General features: G+C 41.3%; 1 protein-coding gene across 1 annotated transcript in view; it reads left to right on the forward strand.

The window, feature by feature from the left end:
* Positions 1-22,531, forward strand: part of disp (RND transporter family member dispatched) — a 135,909-nt gene extending 113,378 nt beyond the window's left edge. Inside the window, exon 11 of the mRNA XM_080273354.1 lies at positions 21,341-22,531. Coding sequence (XP_080129480.1) covers positions 21,341-22,531 — 1,191 coding nt within the window. The remainder of the gene's footprint in view (positions 1-21,340) is intronic.
* The last annotated feature ends 121 nt before the right edge of the window (positions 22,532-22,652 follow it).

The following is a 22,652-nucleotide window of genomic DNA, read 5'->3' on the forward strand; positions in this document are numbered from 1 at the left end:
CAAATTATGAGATCCATTGGAATGCAGTGGAGAGGTATATGAGAGAGGGGGGTGTGAGTTGGGAGCAGGGCAGTGAAATGGCGGGGGACAGGGTGACTTGGAGGCGATTTGTTTGTGGCCACCCCAAACGGGATTGAGGCGTCTGGCAATAGATAGATAGATATATATATATATACATGACTACATGACAGTATTGTGATACCAACTCTAACGTATGGAAGTGAAGCTTGGACGTTGCTGGAAGGACACAAGTCAAGAGTGAGAGCAGTGGAAATGAGTTATTTAAGAGGAGCCTGTGGAGTCACATGAAGAGACAGGCTGACAAAATTAATGAGGATATAAAGGAGCGTTGTGGTGTGGATGTGGATGTGATAGGAAGCGTTAGGAGGAATACACTGAGGTGGTTTGGCCATGTGGAGAGGATGGAGGGTGAAAGACTGATGAAGAGAGTGTATGTGAGTGAGGTGGAGGGGGGAAGAGGGAGGGGGAGGCCGAGGATGAGATGGAGGGATGGGGTGGAGAGGTATATGAGAGAGGGGGGTGTGAGTTGGGAGTGGAGCAGTGATATGGCGGGGGACAGGGCAACGTGGAGGCGATTTGTTTGTGGCCACCCCGATCGGGATTGAGGCGTCTGGCAATAGATAGATACATATATATATATATATATATATATATATCCATCATCCAATCCTATGTTAACCCATGAGGAGTGTAGGAGCCCAGGGCTAGGCAAGTTGGTCCTTGCATTTAAGATGAGAGTGAATATATATACACTGTATATATATATATATATACCTAGGCTGCTTTCCCCAAGGAGAGGGAGGTAGCCGAGACAAGACAACACACTCCCCATTTACTCATCCATTCAAACACACTCATTCACATCTTAGCCCCAAAGGGGAGAACGGACAGATACTCACCGCACCACACCGCACAAGGGTCAACTGCGCAATGCAATCAGTAACATCCGTAGCAGGGCCCGACAGCAGAGCTGGTTTACCCCTGCCACATCATAACAGACTCATCCCTTTACCCGCACCTGACCCGACTAGCTGATAAGACCAAATGCGGGAGAATATCCCCTCAGGGCTGTGTCATCACTTATTCATTCACTATTTCTCTCCATTTATTTCTGTCACACACAGCCACTCTTCCTTGCTCAACAGACATCCCTCTCGCATCCAGCGCTCTCTTCACACTGTCCATCCATCCTATTCGTGGTCTTCCTCTCAGCCTTACACGTCTCACATCAGATCTAGTTATCTTTTTTACCAATCGCTCATTATCCATTTTCTCCATATGCCCAAACCATCGCAACACTCTGCTCATCTCTACTAGCCATCTCCCGAACAACTCCAGTTTTCCTTCGCACTCTATCATTTCGCACTCGATCCATACGTGTCACTCCACACATACTCCTCAGACACCTCATCTCCATTACATTCAAACTTTTCCTCTCTGCTACACCTGTATTCCATGTTTCAGCCTCATATAACGCAGTCGGTACCACAGCACCCTCATACAGCCGTCTCTTTACATCCATTCTCAGTGAACGACATCTAAACACTTTTCATTCCTCCCAGCACCTTTCCTACTTCATTTATTCTATATATATATATATATATATATATATATATATATATATATATATATATATATATATATATATATATATATATATATATATATATACACACACACACACACACACACACACACACACACTCAACCCCCTGCTATCGCGCCTAATTGGTCACAGGAAACGCGTGTGATAGCTGAATACGCGATAGCTGAACTGAACAATCAATGGGAAAATTTCTAATTGGTTTTTCAGTGGCCCATTTTTCAAACTTTTAACCACTTTATGCCTATGATTTCCTGCCAGTCTCTCCTCTAACATGAAATAAAGCATTATTATATTAATAATAACAGTATAATGAATAAATAAACAACATAAAAGGCCATCAAGTTTTTATAAGGATTACGGCTTGGGTGGTTTGATGGGTTCCGAGGCTTGGGAATGGCTTAGTTGCCGCCAGATCTCTTTGGCTGTCTCCATTTCCTTAGTGTCCACAGCTAAAGGGGGTATCACACGGTACATCATATCAGGAATGACTGAGGAACATTTAAGTGGAACAAAACTTGGATGCTATCACACACGTTTCTCACACTGTCGTCAGAGCCCTGTCTCAGTTGTAAACACGTGATTACTTTATCGACATCACAGTTTTTTTGGCATAAGAAATATTAACTCTTTATAAGGGTTTCAAAACGATTGATATTTATTCTAAAATATAATATTAATAAGAATTCAGTGTTAGGCTAAATTTCAATGCTGTAGTATGATATATTCTTTCAAGCCGAATGGGTTTTGGTCACTGTTTTGCTCGTCGTTTCCTCGGCAGGAATCCGTTCAGATGCATTCCAAATGCCCGTGCTATAATTGGGAATTTTACCACGTTACCGTTCCGATTAACCATCATATCCTCTGCAAACCTCGTATGAAGTGCCTTGTGAATAAGTTTCGCTTAGCCTGTCTTCAAACTCGACGTGTGATAACATGTATGGTTGTGCATTTGATTTGTGCGTGATAGCAGATAAACGTGATAGCTGAACGCGCAATAGCAGGGGGTTGAGTGTATATATATAAAATATATATTTTATGTGCCTGACCCTGGGCATAGGTTTCACAGCCTACTCCCAAGGCCCAGTAAGCCTCCTATATACCATACACCCTTACATGTCACCACTTTGGTGCCAACACCCTCCATACATATTGAATGCATGCTAGGGCTGTCTCTTACAGGACTGGTGTATTGGTATCAGCGGTGGTATTTTTACAACAGGTCGTTGGGTCTTCTGGTAGATCAGTTAAGTCTGATTTTTATGAAATTCAACTCCTTAAATTGTTCCCTGTCCCAGTGGGGATTTGAACCTGGGTCTGGTTGGACTGCAGGCCACCTTTCTACAGATTGAGTCACCACCTTCCCCCAAGAACCTGGAGAAAGCTCATGTAGACTCAACTGTCATCCCATCTCTGGGACATCATGTGTCAAGTGGAGCCAGGCAAGACTGGGGAGACTGATACGCAGGGACCTGGTTAGGGAGATTTAACCAAGTGGAAGCATACTTTTTTTATTATAAATAAATTGAGGATAAGTAGGGACTGTAACACTTAACTGTCTGCCATGTTTTATGATCAGCTAGTATGAAATTGTTCGTTTGTATAATATTAAGAAGAATTTAGTATCAGTTTTATATGTACAAGCACCATTTTCACGTATGTGATTGCTGCGATCCCCTACGAAGTCTCAGCAGTCACTGACTTGCAAGTCTACAGTAATGTATCTGTTCCAAGATGGCTGATGGTATATTTGAGCAGAATCATGTTTTAAGTCATGTCTGCCATCTTACCGTCACTGAACCATCACAGTCATTACTGTGCACTGCCAGTGATCGAACAGTAGTGTAGTGGTAGGATTGTTGTTGATGAATCCCAGTCTGTCTGGCTGAGCAGACACATCAACCACAGGCAAGCAACCACCCCTACATGAACCAATATTCTCTTGAAGTTGACAGTGCCTCACTGCATTGAGGTGCAGGGAAAAGTATGGACATTTAACACCTACACCGCGGGCATGTTTACCGATGTTTTGCGTGTGCCGCGGGGTTATTCGGGCTCTGACAGACTCTCAAAAAATATTTGCCAAAAATCAGTTATTAGTCCTAGAATATTAAAACTACATATGCTTATGGCACATATCTTCAGCTTTCTCCTGGAATGTTTGTTGAGCCTTCGTCAGTTACCGTAGGACTTGTGGAGACCTCTGAAGTTGGGTAACGAAGTCTCCACTTTACACTTCCCGACAACCCGTAATATGATTACCACAGCCAGATATTAACACTATAAACACTACTCTATGATTTTCAAGTAGTTTGGGATCCATACTCCAAAAAAAAACTCACTGTGAAAGCAATGAAAATTACGAGCGCGTCTGACCGTCGCACTGGCACTAGTTCGCTCTTGGTACGCTGTCATTTATTATTCATAAAACCCCTCACACTTTATATTTCTATTACTATATAACACTTATATATATCTGCAGTCTTTATCCATAAGTTTCCTTCAGTAGTATTAGTTTATTGTCACTGTAGGGATTCAATTTCTTTCAGTAAAATACGTAGCATTCACTTTCTCGTCCTGTATACTAGCATTGAGAGTGAATGTCACTTTCATCTTCACTCTCATAACTCATAGTTTTCAGACATGCTAAAGTGAAACTTTCACTTTCATTACTCCTAGGGTATATACTCGTATTCTTATAATACTACTCATTTACATTTCTACGAGTATTTACGTTCTTTATTTTATTTACGTTATTTACATTTACATTTTATTTACACTGTGTTATGCACTGTCACTTGAAGTAACTTATAAAACTATTTTCCATTGTTCACTTATATTTACATTCATTACTTTCACTTGCTGTTTACACATTATTTACACATTATTTACAATTCCACTTGCACTGTTTTACTCAATAGAAAGATCGTAGTCACTGTTTTATCAATTGTCAGCCCTTTACCTCTTTCCACACGAGGTTTAGTAGGGGGTAAAGGTCACAGGACCCGTTGCATGCGGGTGAAAAAGTCCCTGAAGTCAGCAAGAAGAAACAGACGTACCTCTACTTCGGAAGATGAGAGTAAACTGATAAGGGAGGGCCGTGGTAGAGGCCTACTTAGGGGATATTCAGTGCTACCAATGTTAGCTCTTGAAACAGCTATGTATAGCACAAATGATTGGCAGGAAATCTAGACAATACATTATAAATTAGGTAGTTCCAGGTGAATGTAAATATCACATGTATATTTATTACGAAAATAGATTATGCAGCATATTTCAAGGGGAAAAAACTGCGAAAATTAGCGAACGAGTGCACGTGAGGTGTTGTCAGGTGATAATTAGCCAATTCCAGGTGTATGGCACTCTCACTTACCTTATTTCTTTCTTGTATATATTATTTGGTATAAGAATAGGACATAGGGCTTATTTCAATGGATGAAATCAGTGAAAAATTCCAGGGAAGATTTACTTAGCTGTAGCATGGCCGGGCAGGCAAGAGGATAGGGTAATGGAGGGGAGTCAAGAACGGGGAGAAATGGCTAAATTGTCAACAATGGATGGGAGTACAGATGAGATTAGGAGTGCTGACTAGTGTTGGACATTGGCAGTACTGATAGATGATACAAGCCCCCACTTGGAAGCCCGGGTGAATTCAAAATAACACAGAATCACAAAAGCGACGCCCCGCGGTATGATCCCTTGCTCCCAAGCGTCACGAAAGTGACGCCCCGCGGTTAAGGGGTTAAAGCAGCAAGTGAAGTGCAGCAAAGTGAAATAACAAAAAAAATGTTATACTGTACATATGTTGTGTAGCTGACCATTACCAAAAACGTATAATCCATTGAATGCACGATATAATTTGTTCAGTTTATGATCGATCATTATCCGATTGGTTTCCCAGTAACGTAACCTATCATAAAATGAGGGACACTTGTATAATGGATCACAAGCCTAAGATTTTGTAATGTGTGATAGAGAGAAAGGAGACCCATAGGTCTTTTGGATGACCATAGCTAGAGACTAATTAGGCAGCATGAAGATGATACCCACCAAGTACGAACTGAACCAGGTCTTGGAGTTTAATGCAGATACTTGGTAAATGTTCTTGGATCCTTGTAAGACTAGGCCTCTTCCAAGATTCAAGTATACTGAACTTAAAGACTAGTATCACAGTCCATCATGTAGTGTTGCAGAAGTTAAAGTAAATCAATATATAAAAATGTGAGGAGTAATACCAGCATGGCTTCAAAGTTTAATCATAAGGCATCTTGGATATGGAATATGCACATGCCAAGAGTTTGCTCCCAGCTGAGGCTGAGGGAGACTACAGTCATCAATACAGGTCATTCATGTTGTGGACACCCACTACAATAATTATTGGCACCCCCTGCTTCAATACCCCATGTTACTGTCACAGACATGGAAGCCCTGAATATGTGGTATGGGTTGGTGCACGTGATCCTCCCTTCCTCAGTCTCTCTGCCCTTCCCCCTCCCTCCCATCTCTCTCTCTCTTTCTCCCCAGATGTATTCTAACCTCCGTAGCTTCATGTTGTGTATAACAAATAATCCATAACAATGGACATAATGCTCGAAGGAAGGTCTCAAAACAGCAAAGCATTATCCTCTAGATAATACAGAAATCAAAGTGCTATTTGTCTGCTTGGCACCCATTGTATGCAAGATTACTACCTTTCCATTTTCTTACACATTGTGATACAATGACAACCACCATTAGCATTTTAAGAATGGGTTGATGGCAAACTGAATAGGCCTAACTGCCCAGTATATACAACACCCCATGAACAACACATGTAAAGAATATACAGTATATATCATAGTATTGCAATAATATTAACTACATCTATGACACGTGAATGTAGTAGTGGATGGCTTATGAAAGTGAAAATGGTGTATCACCAGTTTGAAGGTGATGGGGTGATCAGTAGGCATAGTCGTTTAGTTTAGGATAGACTTTTACCTCATACAGCTCTCAGTTTGCAAATAATGTGAGGAATGTGTTGCTTATGAAAGTGCTTGAGCTTAGACAAGTTAGGCATTGAATGAGTGGTGTTCATGTTCAAAGTGGCTTCAGGTTCTCTCATAACACTCCTTAGCAAATTTTTTGCACATTATACATCAATGTCCTCATTTATAATTTCTTAGCAAATTTTTGTGCATATTATAGCTCAGCATCCTCATGTATAATTTTTATGAAAACTGTGTTGATACTCAAACTCTCTGAAAGGCTGTGATAATTATTAAGCAAAACAAATTGCGTGGTAAGCAGTGCTACGAAGCCTCCGATGCCACTGTTAATATGGACCTGAGGCTCAGCAGATCAGGGAATCTAACATGGCATGTTAACTTAGAAGTTTATTTTCATATCTCTCATGTGTTGTGTGAAATTTTATCATGCTAAAAGTATGCCGATAATTTTTTAGTAAGTGTTATGTAACTTTCAGGGTTTTTAAGTTTGGCAAACTGAAGTAGCCTGCTTAATTGTTAAAAATTGACTGGAATGCCCCATGTGATACTGTGAGATGAAGATTATTTCTTGCACCTTGATGAGCCTGGAGCCATTCATTAATCATCTTTCTTTGATCGATTTTTTCCCTACACTGCCCGTAGGTTATACAACAAACTGCCAATATCCATGAGGCAGTTGACTTGTCTTGAACCTTTTAAGAGGTGGCTCAAAACCTTTCTCTTTCAAAATGCTGTGGTCTGGGTAGAGATGTTATGGTGGGTGATCATAGGGTTTATTTGCTGTCACCTCTACTGATGATGTTTGTATTGTATATGAGCGATGCCACAATTCGTGTAGAGTACAGTAATTGTCAAAGTGTAAACGTGCCGTGAGCACTAATGAATTTCGTAAAGGAAGGACTGGCATTTTTGAAAAACAAAGGACCAAATTATTAGTTGTTGTTATTATTATTATTATCATCATCCATCCATCCATCCATCATCCATTCCTATGTTGCCCCAAGAGGAGCGTGGGAGCCCGGGACTAGGCAAGTAGGTCCTGACATTTAAGATGAGAGTGGCCAGCCTCACTCATCCCTGAGTGGCATTACTGTACATTAGGAATAAACCCCAACCACCCCCTGGATACAAACATACTGTACACAGGCTCAGTCTGATTGGAGCCCCTTAATTACCCACTAAGCCATCAGGTGCCATTATTTGGTTATATGGTTACCACCCAGTGTGGTAAATGGTTTCCTGGTGTACAGGAAACCATTTGGCCTGTCACTCAGTCACCCATAGGCAGAAAGAAGAGGAAAAAATGAAAGAAAGAAAGAAAGACAGAAGAGGGAGTGTAAAGTCACCCACAGGCAGAAAGAAGAGGACAGAATGAAAGGCAGAAGAGGATGGAAGGGGGAGAGGATAGGGCAGACACCCAAGAGCAGCACAACATCGAGTGAGTGGGTGGTGAGCACCTCCACCTACCACCATTATTGTTATTATTTTTATTATTGTGAAGTGCCTTCCTAAGGGAGGGAAAGGAGAGGAGGGTTGGATATTGAAAAATCCATGTCAGATAAAGAAAGTTCTCTCCAGAATGGAAACTTCAAAGACACTGGATCTTTGAGGGCTCTTTAATGGATGAAAAATTATCATGGATGTAGTTTACATATGAAAAATAATTCAGCTAAATAATGTAGATTGGAAAAAGATGATCTGAAGTGGGGGAAGGCCTTTCAGTTGGAACAGGGAAGATGGGTGAGTCCTTTGTCACTCATTCTGATAGTGATTTTGAGTAGACCTTATGTAAAAAATCCTAGTGTGTAATATTGGAAGATCTCAAACATTCCAGTGAATAGAGCTGAACAGCCAGCGTGGCAGGAGCAGGGTTGGATGGGGGTATCAGAGTTTTAGGTCAGTGCATAGTGGTTGAGTTGGCCTTAAGAGTGGCTGTGATTAGAACATGTCCACAACAAGTGTATAGTTTGTTTATGGCTTAGAAGAGCATCTGGTTGTTGGGTGGAGGAAAGAGATAGGTTAGGGTCCAGATGTCCCAGTGGATGGAGAGGTCATCAGGGCCCATGACCAGTGTCTGTTCTGTTACTGATGTGTACAAGTCAACATTTGGGTTGTTCCATGAAATGAAGTGATCAGTATGGGTTGTTGGAATTCCCAAGTACAGTGTACCAAATGCCTCTTGGAAGAGAGTCCACTCTGTCATTGAAGTGGAATTTCTGAATGGAGCATCCACCTGAATGTTGTCTCACCATTAAGTGAACTATGTAGTGATGGATTTGGAACAAGGGGTAGGGGGAATAAATGCTGTGAGATTTTAGGGAGAGTGTAAGACCATGAGGATTCTTGCTTTTGGACCGAAAATACTGCTGCCAGGGAGTCCTTTTGGAATACAACAGACTGATGCAGCAGTGTTGGTCCTTGTTGAATTGTGAAGAGTCTTTGTCGATTTTGTCCACCGACCTTGATCCTGGTTGTCCTTCTGGGATTGGCATTATCAGCCCGTATCAAAGGCATCAGTTAAATGCTGTATGGTATAGGAGGTACCCCTGGAACTGCTATATCCCAAAGATTAAGGTCCAGCCATTGATGAGTTTCTACCTTGAGAGCTGAAGTCAGGCTTAGCTGCTTTTCTCGACTTTGAGTTTGAGTGTTTCTTATGATCGTTAGGCACTGGTATCAAAGGTGACCCAGTATTTATCATGCCTGGCCAAGAAACTGAGTACCCTGACTGGTCACGCCCATTGAGTTTAGGAACAGGATCTTGTCTGATGCAGGTGGAAGAGATAGACTATGCTCTGCCAAACATTGTCTTAGGACAGGCAGAGGGTCACACTGGTGATGTTCTTCTTTGTTTCCTCTTGTTTATAAAGGCTCTAACATGCTTGCATGTGTTGACCTTGGTCACCTAATGGTGGGTTCCATGCTGCTCGATCTCTGGCAGCCTCCCTATTCAGTCCTTTATCCCTGATGTCACTGAGTGACCATCCCTGATGTCACTGAGTGACCATCCCAGATTTTTTTCGGTCCACCTCTCGCAACCATACCCCTGACATCAACACTGGTCACTTTCTGCTCCCAGTTGTCATCCCCCATCCTCACCACATCCCCAAACCATTTCAGTCTACCTCCCCTCATTACGACACCAATACACTCTAGTCCCATCCTGCCTCTTAACTCTTTCACAGTAAACCGAGACCCCCCCAGGCGTTGGATTCAAGGATGTACTACATATCCATCTAATCATTGTCATTTCTGTACGCTTGGGCCTGTGAATATCCTCTTCTGTTACTGCCCAGGGCTTACTACCGTAGGTTGTTACGCTCCTAACACATGCCGTATACAAAGATCCCTTAGCGTGGAGGGAGAGCCCTCTCAATGTCAGGAGAGGTAACAGCTCCCAGATCTTCTTCCAACCACTCCTCACTCTAGCCAGAGAGCTAGCTCCAGCCCCTCTTTCAGCATATAACATGTCTCTCAAATAACAAGACTCAACCACACACTCGAGAGACTCACAAGCAAGATCAGTCCATGCCTGACAATCTCCACATGCTCTCCCCGACATACCACACACGTGAAATCAGAATTATCTCGGAGTCTACCTCAGATACCACTACATCTATAATGCACTTACTTATCACAAACACTGTAGAATTTTTTCATTCATTCATTGCCAGACGCCATGTATCCCAAACGAGGTGGCCAAGGGCTTAGAGTTAATTGTTTTACAGGGAGGGGTACTAATCCTCCACCAACCCCACTTGACACGTAGGGATGCCAACATGGAATTAAATCTCACGCCTTTGTGGCAAACAGCACATGGCTGCTCTCCCTCTTCTTTGACTACTGCACCAACCATAGATACCATCATCTTTGTTTTGTCTGCATTTAGTCTGAAGCCCTTGTGCCCCATACTATCTCCACTTCTTAAATTTTTCTTCCACCTCCCTTTCATTCTGTACAGTCAGCACTGAATCATCAGCATATAACATCTCCCTTGGGAGTCCATTTGTGAAGTAACGTGAGGGCTTCAGGCACCGTGATGAACAACAAGGGGCTCAAGACTGACCTCTGATACACACCAACATTCATGAACAACTCACCACTCAAATCCCCATTCACTCATACCTGGGTGCGAGCACCCACATACATAACCATAACCACTCTACACAGCCACTCCTCAATCCCGCCCTTTCTCATTGCCCACTTCACCACCTCCCTAGGGACTCTGTAAGAGGCCTTCTCAAAATCAACAAAAACAGAATACAGCTCTCTTTTCTTTCCTATATATTTTTCCTGAATTGTTGAACAGTGAATATGGCATCAGTGGTCCTTTTGCCTGGCATAAACCCAAACTGTATCTCATCAATATTCACTCTTTCTGTGATCATACCTTCTAGAACTCTCTCCGTTACCTTCATTATCTGGTCCAAAAGTTGTATGCCTCAATAATTTCCACTTTCCAGGGCATCACCCATCCCCTTGTACACATTTACAATCACGCTCTTCAGCCTGCAACACACTTATATAGCCATCCATCCATCATCCAATCCTGTGTTGCCCCATGAGGAGCATAAGAGCCTGGGGCTAGGCAAGTTGGTCCTGACATAAAATGAGAGTGACCAGCCTCATTCATCCCTGAGTGGCACTACGTGAGCAATAAACTCCGGCCAACCTTTGGATATAAACCTGCACCGACTCAATCTGATTGGAGCACCGTAATTACACACTAAACCATGAGGCGCCATAATTTGGTCATATATAAATGGTTTCCTGGCATACAGGAAACCATTTGGCTTGTCACTCAGTGTAGAGTCACCCATAAGCAGAAGGAAGAGGAAAGAATGAAGGAAAGAAAGAGGGAAGAGGGCATATATATAATTGTATTTGTCAAGTCAGTAACTAACCCCATTCCTATATATCGTGAGGCCTTCAGGAGTTTAGCAGTCAACCCAACTTGCTGCCTTCCACACCTACATCCTACTTATTGCCCTACTCACAGTAGCAGCATCAATCAGAGGCCAAGGGCCAAACACTGGATCTGTGGATCTGCTGACTCCATACCATACCTGCTCCAGTCAAACTTCTCATTCAGCAACCGGTTATAATGGTCTCGCCAGGTGTCTTTTAATATCATCACTGTTCACCACTGTCTTTCCTTCATCATTCTTCACACACTGCTCACCTGTGATATTGTGTATGTTATCTAACCATTGTAGATGCTGAGTCTTCATGAAATGAGTTTTTCTAGTTGAATGTGAACCACTTGTGGGACATTAGCTGTATTATGGTGGTGATAGACTGGGTCTAATCAGTCATTCAGGTACTGTATGTGAGGATGCCAGTGTCTTTAAGTGGGATGTATTTTATTATTATTATTAACACCCAAGTAGGCATTGTTGGGACCAAAGGGTAGAACACAGAATAGGAGCCCCCACAAACTCCTGAAAGTTGCCAGTGTTCGCCGGATCACTAAATAGCATGGGGTCACTACCAGGGCTCTCACAACAGTTGATATGAAAATCCCTAGGTTTGGTGCAAAAAATCCCCAGATTGGACAAAAAATACCCAAATATAAAATACCAATATAAATGTACTTACACATAGAAAAATACTATTTTATGAAATAATAAAACAATTTTTTTAATACACATGAGGTATATTTTTTTCAGTATCAAGCATCAGTTACGTAAATTTAATCAATGAACCAATGAAGAGTATAAATTATAGCTCTGCTTTGGTTACAGGAGACAGTCTGCAAATTGATAAAAATAAATTCAAAAAGCCCTCACTCAGTATTGTTTTACCAAAGTGCAACCTCTGGGTCTAGGGACTTGCAGAATAGGCCTACTAAAATGAAATTAAATCCTATTTCTGACTAGACGGCTGAAAGATAAAAATGAAGAAAAGCATGAGAGTTAAAATAAAGGCAGCAGAAGTAAAGAATGAATGGAGAGGTGGAGAAGAAAGATGGATAAAAAAAAGTAGGAAGATAGGAGTAAGAGAAGAAAAAGAGTAAGGGAACAGAGTAAAAAGAAAGACATAGATATAAATAGCTGAAGGAGATATGAAGGAAGAAAACACTAATAAATAGGCTGCATAGATATAAATTAATGAAGAGAAGAAAGGGGGGAATGAAGGCGAGAAGTAAGTATACAGACTATTATCATCATAGTGTAAGAACAGAAGAAATAAGGAAGCTGGGGAAGACCAATTGCTTCACACAAGGCAGGAATGTAAATGAGAGGAAATTATGGCTAACTGAATGGGAGATAAAGATAAGGGAGAGGGAATAAAGATATAAAGAAAGAGAGAGAGAGAGAGAGAGAGGAATGATTGAAGGAAGGGTATCAGTTATGGAGACCAAGTTGAAAAAGGCTGGTTTACTTTCACTCCATATGACTAAAAGAATCACAGTTTCTCAGATAAATCAAGTACAACCCAGGAACTGGTTGATTTAATCCAAATTAAAGCATCAGTTTAACAAAAATAATACTGTAACATGTAATATGCTCCTGGCACTAATTTTCAGCAATATATTGTATATAGTATGATATTCTGTATATGTATAAAAATATATGTAATCCATATAAATAATGAATAGGCCTATAACAAAGGTGTTAAAGAAAATATCTTTCATTTACACATCATCAATATACAGTACTTAGAACATAAATAATGGTTTTCCATTATTCCACATTTTCTTATTTTGAGGAAGGAGGCTGGATAAATCTAGGCCTAGATACCTGAGTAACATGATATATTCCATACGAAATAAAATATGCTAGGTTAATAGAGTGGGTGTAAATGCTAAAGAGCCTTAGGAGGATGTGAACTTTGTAACTGCTGAGTTGCTTTGTTGTAGCCATCCTTCTTCACAAGGACTTCTCAAGAATAGGTGTCAGGTATAGATATGTAGAAAGAAACAAATGTGTTTTCAGCATAAGTAAACTATTCCATATATCAAAATAAATTACGTTTACTCTGTTCTTCAAGAAACTAATTATTGATTAAGTGTATTTGCAATTATCTCATGAGCTCCACTGTCTGTTGCATTGGATTTTACATTTCTAATATGTTTCAACAATCGTGGATGGTCTTCCAAACATAGTTCACATGCAGACATCCCCATTGAAGCCATTCCTTCTTTTCCGTGCAGAAGTCCCACAACAGTTTCTCTTTTCAAAGAATTTCTATTGTCTGTCTTTATGAGTTTTAATGTACTGAAGAGTCTCTCCACTGGGGCATTTGCACATGGTAGTGACATCATACATCCAATAACTCTGGAGAGATTTCCATATTTCAGCTCACCACTTAAGGTTTTCTGGCTAAGCCGTTCTCTCCAGAACTGAAGATCCGATTGATTGAAGAGAGAACCTGTATTTTTTTTTTTTTTTTTTTTTTAATTTCTCTGATGATCCGATTGATTGTTTTTTAGTTTATCAGTTTCTTCTATTGCCTGTTTCCGCCACTCCATGTCCACCAAATTCAGTGGTGCTACATCATGCAAAAAGGAGAAAGATTCATATACTTCTGACAAAGAGGCAGGGTGACAGTTAATAGCATTAGAAGGCTCCAAGAATTTGAGATGACTATAGCTTTTTCTTTGTATCTCCTTGAACCTCTGTCGTATTTGTTCTGTTAGTTCCACCATGTAGTTTCTGCATGACACTCGAACCTGTCTAGCCGCACTGGGGTCTCTTTGAGTACACTCAATTATAACACATAATAAGCAAAAATCCCCAAATAATCACTAAATATGACCAAAAATCACCAAAAAATCCCTAAAAATACAAAATCCCTAAATTTGTCACTAAATGTACTGAGAAGTTCCAATCTAGGGACAAAATCCCTAAAAGTGAGAGCGCTGGTCACTACCCGCTCAGAGCTGACGTACCTTCCTTAAAAAAAAAATTACTCATGCATAAAGCATTATACCAGTATTATAATCGTCTTAGATATTTTACTGATGCTCTAAATGAGATTTACGCTGAAAAGTTCACAGCATTTATTAAAAGCCATGAAAGCTTATTGTGTGTTGTTTGCATTCAGCACATTTTTACCAAGTTTTATGAATCTAAGTTGTTCGAAAATTTATCATACAGTTTCCAAAGACCGTAGTCTTTCATTTGGCAAATATTGAGATGACTCTATCTGTTATACACTTAATAATAATATGAATTGTACAGCCGAAATCTTACGTGCCCAAGATCAGCTACCCGAGTTTTAAAAGGCACTGAATTCCTCATGCTTTGAGAAGATATCTTAGTTCTGCTAGTCTATTTTTCCACATATACTTTAGCTGCACAGTCGACCATAGCACTGTATTTTCTGGATTTAACGGCTGATTTCAAAAGGCATAGGCGTCAGGTGTGGTGTATACTCATCATCATCACTGCCCTGGGCCCCTGGCGGCGGGAACACAAACTACGCGCCTCCATATGAGCTCAGTGAGTTCATATGATCTTCGATTGTTTAAGTACCATATTTCCTTCATTTGTTATGTAAGATACAATATCATTATATTCATTTAACATTTTTCCTTACAGATGTACATTCACCACCTAAAAACATGACAGTGTTCGATACTCAGGCAACATAATACTCGCACGTAGGCTGTCCCTAAACTGAGATGGATGCAACCTTAAGTTTCTGTTATATTTTGAAAACAAAGCCATTTTTTCTCCAGTATTATATGCAGATAAATCAATAAATATCCTATTTTCAGCTGAGTAACAAAAAAATTGTATAACAGAGGGTAATTCAAGTTGACCCCACCTTTGCACTTGACATTAAGTAATCTGGCGAGGGGTGGCATCTTTTGCCAGTTTGTGGAGGCTCCTATTGGGATGTCATTCTGCCGACTCCAGGGGCTAGATATTTCTAAAAACATCTGGCAATTCACACATACCAGTACATGTCCTCGACCTCGAGGTCTAGAGAAAGGTTCCAGGTCTAATTGTGTCCAGCATCATAATTTTAAATGTTTTTGACAGCTAGAACAGAGGACTTAATGGTAAATCACAGTGGAATCACAGAATTTTGGGCAATTCAGGAGGAAGCACTGAAGAGTAAAACACTGGGTAAAAAGGAATGTAAAAGATTGAAACCTAGAGTAGTCACCACAGGGTTGGTGAACAAGATGACGTGACAATGAATGAACCTATTATGTACAACTAAGCATTATCAGATGTGGGAGGATTTGACTTCCTTGGTGGAGGCATCTCCAGCAGCAGCAGGAAAGGGTTCCACAATAATGTATATAAGTTGCCAAGCCAGTGCTTATCATGAGTCTTTCTTCTCTTTTAAAGTGATTTGCATCATCAAAATTCTGGGAATGCATCTAAAGGTGTTAATTTATAGGCACTGCACTCTGACAGGTTTTTTAAATTTACCATGTTAATGAGTACAGAACCATTTTTCTAGTGCAACTACTATAGTAGCCGCAGCGGAACGCTGTGGTGGGGCAGGCGGGATGACCTGGGATTCCCCCACTGTAGCCATACCCACATGTCACCGACCATCGGCCACCGCTGCAGCCCCGCTCCATGATCCTTACCCTGTGTCTCTGGCTTTCTCTTTCTCTCTCGGTTTCTATATAAACTGGTGTATTTCCGAAACTATTTATGAAATTATTATGACTTTTGTTCCACACCACCTTTGAGGTAAAAATCAAGGAGAGTTTTCTGTATAAAGGTTTCCCCCTCCTCCTAAATGTGGCATATGAGCGGGGGAGTGCGGCCTTGCCGATACCTCCGCCTGACCTATAATTATACACTCGCCAGAACTGACCTGCCCTCAGACAAGGGGGGGAAACCTTTATACAGAAAACTCTCCTTGATTTTTACCTCAGTGGTGGTGTGGAACAAAAGTCATAATAATTTCATAATTAGTTTCGGAAATACAGCAGTTTATATAGAAACCGAGAGAGAAAGAGAAAGCCAGAGACACAGGGTAAGGATCATGGAGCGGGGCTGCAGCGGTGGCCGATGGTCGGTGACATCCTACCTCTATGGTCGGTGACATGTGGATATGGCTACAGTGGGGGAATCCCCGGATGACCGGCTGCCCCACCACAGCGTTCATTTCTCGCTGCGGCTACTATAATGGAGTACAGTATTTTGCATACCTACAGTAGTCTGGTGAAGGTGATTTCTTGGAGATTATATTCTATTAAAGTTTTCCTTTTAATTATTACTTACTGATTTATGTTTAATCCATATCACTGCATTGACATCAAATTAAAGTTTCTGATGTAAGTGGCAAGGATACAGTCATAACTGTAAGTTGTGCACCTTAGGTATGTTATATTCAGTCCTCAAACAGTAGGGTATTTCATACAACTCGCAGTTCCCCCCCCCTTTATTTTTTTTTTATTTGTAAAAATTTTTCCAGCACTGCATTATGTGGTAGTTTCTCTGTTTTGGCTGGGCCAGTGAACAGTCTCTTAGGCCTGCTGCATCTGTTTGGTCCCAGACATCCTCTGATCTCCAGAATTTGCTATTATTTGCTACCAAACAGCTGAATGTACTGTAATTCAGTTTGTTGCCACAGCAAGATGAGAGCTGCAAATTTGTTTATTATCACTGTACAATCACAGTGAACTGGGAAGCTTGGGGAATTCACCTTCCCTGTTACCGATTTTTCACGAATATCTGATTTACTCTTATATATGAGCTACAGTATATCATTGCAGTGTATACAATACTCACCACTCATACCTCGGGCCATGCCTTCAGATTCCATGTGAAACATTATCTCGTCTTAACCCCTGCCACGCTAATTCTAATCAAGCTAATTACATTCCTTGAGTCATTGTTTTAGGACTCCCCCCCCCCCCAACATTTAGTTGATTTTTTGTCATCAGATCAAGTGTTTCTGAGCTCGAACTCTTCATTACCCTCGTCTTTTGTAATTTACACCTCTTGGATGGGTGTGAGGGTGGCGATCAATCGCAATCACCGTGGGAGGTACGGTAGACAGACTTGAATCTGCCATTGCTGGACTACGAACGAGAACCGAATTACCAAATATGTGGTATTTGGCAACTGTGGTATGGCAGGGCTTGGCAACACCTCTGGTGGTGTAGGGGGAGACTCAACATTCCCATGGAAACCACTGACATTTTCTCGTGCTTGAAATTATGACGCAGAAACTCATTGCCTCATATGAGGCAGTCAGTGCAGCCAGGGGTGGCCTGCATATCTGAATTACTAAATATGCAGTATTTGGCAACTGTGGTATGGCAGGGCTTGGCGACACATCTGATGGCTTAGAGGGAAAGTCACTATTCCCATGGAAACCACAGACACTTCCTCTGTTGAAATTATGGCGCGGAGACCCATCACCTCATTTGAAGTGATCAGTGCAGCCAGGAGTGGCCTGCATATTGCCTCATATGAGGTGATGAGCGCAGCGGGGGTTAAACATACCCCATAGATGTAACACACATGATTGCATTGGCTTGCAATAGTGTAAAATACACACAGTAAGTCAGTTTTGTTAAATATTGTTCATTACATGTATTGATTTATAAAAACATGGAAAAATAAACAAAAGAAATAAATCGAGCATTTATTGATGAACTGATGATTTGGAAAGAAATATTGTACAGTATAATTATCACACTTCCCTTTCTCACACATCTCCTGTGTACACAGTCATCCCACCCATTTCTTCCTCACCTGACTGTCTTCATTCCACCCCTCCTCACCTGCCACTCTGCTGTCTTGCAGACAATAAAATAAGTGCATAGGAATTGAAAACACAGTAGTTTTTTCCAGCAAAATAAGCATTCATTTCTATCAACTATAATTTATCTTCTCTGCAAGTACAAATGCATTGGTGTAAATTCATCCAAGAATGCATTTGCATTGGCAGAGAAAATACAATCTAGTTGATAGAAATGAAGGTTTGTTATGCTGGAAAAAAAAATGTCAGTGCTGCAGTTCCTACATATTTTATTATTTGCAAACCAGCTGAGTGGCTGGTGAGGGATGGAGTGAAGGTGCAGCGGTCAGGTGAGGAAGAAATGGGTGATGCCACGGCCATATACACAGCTGATGTGTGAGTAAGGAATGTTTGATAATCCTTCTGTACAACATTTCTTTCCATATCATCAGTTCACCAATAAATGCTGAAGATTTATTTTTCTAGTTTATTTTTCTGTTTTTTTGTGAATAAAATAATGAATAACATTTAACAGAGTGGACTTGCCAAGGTACTGTATGATACTGCAAGCTTGTGGGTAGTTTGAGTCAGTTCGTTAGGTAGAAAACCATACTGGTACCACACATTTTCTGCCGATGAAAAGTATACCTTTTGTTCAGTGGATTTATTCATCCTACTTTTCACAAAAATTCCTTGAGCTTGGGTCCTTGGGACTTGATATCATAAATCGTGAAATATGTTAAATTCTGTTATCAGTGTCATAATGTTCTTTTTCAAGTCTGTTGCATATGTTGAGCTTCAGTTTCAAGGTGAGCACAGTGCGCTTAAGATTAGTTTGTATTTTAGGCGTCGCAGAGTGTAGAAACCACAGTCTTATCACGACGTGACACCACAAGAGCGAGAGTGCTTGTCTACTAACTGTCTATCTGTCTATTGCCAGATGCCATAATCCTGTAAGGGGTGGCCATTTGACTTTGAGTTATTTGTTTTATGGGGAGGGACACTGACCCTCCACCAACCCACTTGTTGACACGTAGGGAGCACGTATGGTTTGGTTATATGGTTACCATCCAGTGTTGTAAATGGTTTCTTGGCTTACAGGAAACCATTTGGCTTGTCACTCAGTGTAAAGCCACCTGTAATGGAAAGAAAAGCAATAAGAAGTGATTGTTGTAAAGAGTCTGGTGATTTGTGGAGGTATGGAGGATGACCGAATTTGAGGAGAAAGAGGGGGGAGGAGGCTGCGAAGGGGTTTAACTAGGAAATGCCCATGACCAGAAATGCCTTCACTTCACATCACCAGACTTACTCAATCTTATATGACACGTGACCATCCCATGCAGAGGCGGGCATTCTAAGTGGCGCACACTTGTACTTTTATTTAAATATTTGCCATTCCATGAATTTTTCTGGTTGTCTGATAATTGCAGTTATCTGGATGCCAGATGTCCAAGATTGTGCTGTATTAGTTTTTGTTACAGTACTGTACTTCTTTCAGCAGAGAAAAAATGCAAATTAGAGATGAGTGAAAATTGCAGTTTTGCCCACTGTTTAAGGGTTGATGTGGTAATTGAGAGTCATTATCAGGCAACACTGCACCTTAGATGGAGCAGTAGTACATTTCATCAGAACATATATTTTTGTTTTTCTTTACTGATTATAACATCCACACCTAGCTTGACATCTTGTATAATCCTGCACATCAGTTGCTACTGTAATATCAATGATACCACCATGATAGATTGTAGTTGTCGGATTTACAAGAACTGCTGTGCCCTTGCCATATGTAGTGTTAGAACAATAGCACCTCTCATACAATGGTTCTGAGAATACATTTAATTCTTTACGGTAGGAGTCCTCTCATTCGGCATCTTCGGGACCAAGCAGGTGCTGAAAGAGCAGAGACTGCTGAATGACTGGGTAAACATGCCAGAAAGTTTCTGGCAATCATGGTCGATCACCCCAATGCAGTAACAGTGTCTAGCAAGTATTATTGGTCAACCTTAAGCACTGAATATTTAAACCGTAAAATAGCACGACAAAGTTTCCAAACTTTTGAAAGGTCCTGCTCACAAAGCTAGACACTCACGAGTCATGATGGCCAAGTACCCATGCAGTGTTGGCAAGCAAAAATCTTCAAAAGCTCAAAGCTGAACTCTAAAATGCGCTAAGCAGTAGGTAAACTGGTCAAATTTTCATGCACAATTAAACTTCAGAATGTACTAGATATAGAAGAAAATCTAATACCGGTACTTATTGGCACTAAATTATTATGAAAAGCGCTATATTATTAAGAAAAGTGCTTAATCAAGCGCCAACAGCGCCAAATTGGCAACTATGGGTGGACGGGTACCAGCGACGAGCAGGCGACCCCATCGTGGGTGCTGATTGGCTCAGCATATGTACCGGAAGAGCAGAGAACTTTCATAATGGGACTATTTATGAAAACCGCCAAAAGACCGGAAATACCGTAAGACCAGACGCCAAATGAGAGGACTTTACTGTATATAGAAGAGTTTAAAACTCAGTCCCTGAAAGCAATAATTAAAAAAAAAATTGCACTTCGCATATTTGGACAATTTTGAGAAAACAGCTTATACTATAATAGTTATGCTAGAAAATTAATTTGATGCTTGTTAGAAAGGTAATGAAAAATTAATGTATGTGCATTGGCCTATGTATGACAACTTGTTCATGACTAAAAACAGTGGTAAAGATGACAAAAATATCACAAATTGAAGAAGAAGAGGTTTAGGTGGCAGTTAATGTTCCAGTGACAGTTGAAATTTGCATAATTTTTATTAACAGCAAACTGGCAGGTATACAGTCAAGGGTTGAGAGAGATTTACCATGCATAGTTGAGATATTTTGAAGATCACTGATGATAATGCAGGTGATAATAAACTGTATAGATAAGTAAATATAAGTTCATCAAAAAGATGTGAAATACTGAATCCGTTAGTATATTTTGTCTGATTTTTTTTTTTTTTTTTTTTTTAACTGAATATTGTACAGTATATGAATATGCATAATGCTACCAATATGTTCTGCCTTTTTGCAGGTTGAAACATGGGTGAAGAGTCAGATGGAGACAGCGCCTCCTGGGATGCGTGGTGGTTGGTTTACCTCATACCTTGAATTTTATGATGTGCAGAAGTCTTTGTCTGTGGGTACTGGTGTAGCAGTGGGTGTGGCAATAGGTGTGAGCCTGGTGGTGCTTGTGGGAACTACCCTAAATGTGATGTTAAGTGTACTAGCAGTGATAGCAGTTGGTGGTGTCATTATGGTGACTCTGGCTGCTCTTGTGCTGCTTGGATGGCGTCTCAATGTGCTAGAAAGTGTTACTGTCACAGTGGCCATTGGCTTGGCTGTTGACCTCACTTTGCACTATGCAGTTGCCTACCGTCTTTCTCCTAAAGCTGAACGGGAAGCAGCAGTTTCATGGGCAGTGGCACGTCTAGGAAGCCCAGTTTTTATGGCTGCTGCCACCTCACTGGCTGCTGGGGTGGCTATGCTCCCAGCCACTGTTCTAGCTTATGTTCACATAGGCACCTTCCTTACAGTGATCACCCTTGTCTCATACACATATTCCACCTTCTTTTATCTACCTCTGCTCCGCATCTTTGGGCCTGAAGGTGGATGTGGTCAGCTGTCACTATCACGGACATGTTGTGGCTGCTGCTGCCAACAGTGCAAGGAAGTTGGGCAGCAACATGTGGATAAAGGTGTGTACCAGCAGGCCTACATGAGTGAATCTACCCTTTCCACCTCAAGCACCTCATGCCCTCCACCTCAACCCCATCCAACCTCTGATACACATGAGCTTGAACCACTTACTTCCATGCGTGTGGCTGGACGAACTGGCCATCACACTCGCTTAAACCACAACTCAGGCTCCAGGCATAAGGTGAGCTTGCCTGAAACCTTGCCAGCATCAGATGTCTCACACACTTATAGCAACCACTGTGATGCTGGGGCAGCTGGCCGTCCAACCAGGTCAGGGTCACTGTCATCCTCAGTGTGTGGACGGGACCACGCAGCCTTCGTACCTCGTAAGGTGTCACTGCCATCACCAGGGGGAGCTGGCAGTGAGGGTGGGGAACCATCCCCCCGGCATTGTGTGGCTCCAGCCTCCTCTGCAACCACCATACTTTACTCTGAGCCAGAAACAGATCCTAGCCACCCACCACACCCTCCCCATGACCCCCCACCACCTGTCTTCTTCACAGAAAATCGTATTATGGTGGTGTAGACTTGGTGTAGAAAAAAAATGTGTGGCTGTGAAGAAACAGTGTATGAATGATGCTGTTGGTGCTACAGTGAATCTACAGTACCAGAGTATCTGTCATTGTGATAAATATTGCTCATTTCTA

Source organism: Coenobita brevimanus, chromosome 54, assembly GCF_032717465.1.
Source record: "Coenobita brevimanus isolate Jiangsu-jjx chromosome 54, ASM3271746v2, whole genome shotgun sequence".
Lineage (NCBI taxonomy): Eukaryota > Metazoa > Arthropoda > Malacostraca > Decapoda > Coenobitidae > Coenobita > Coenobita brevimanus.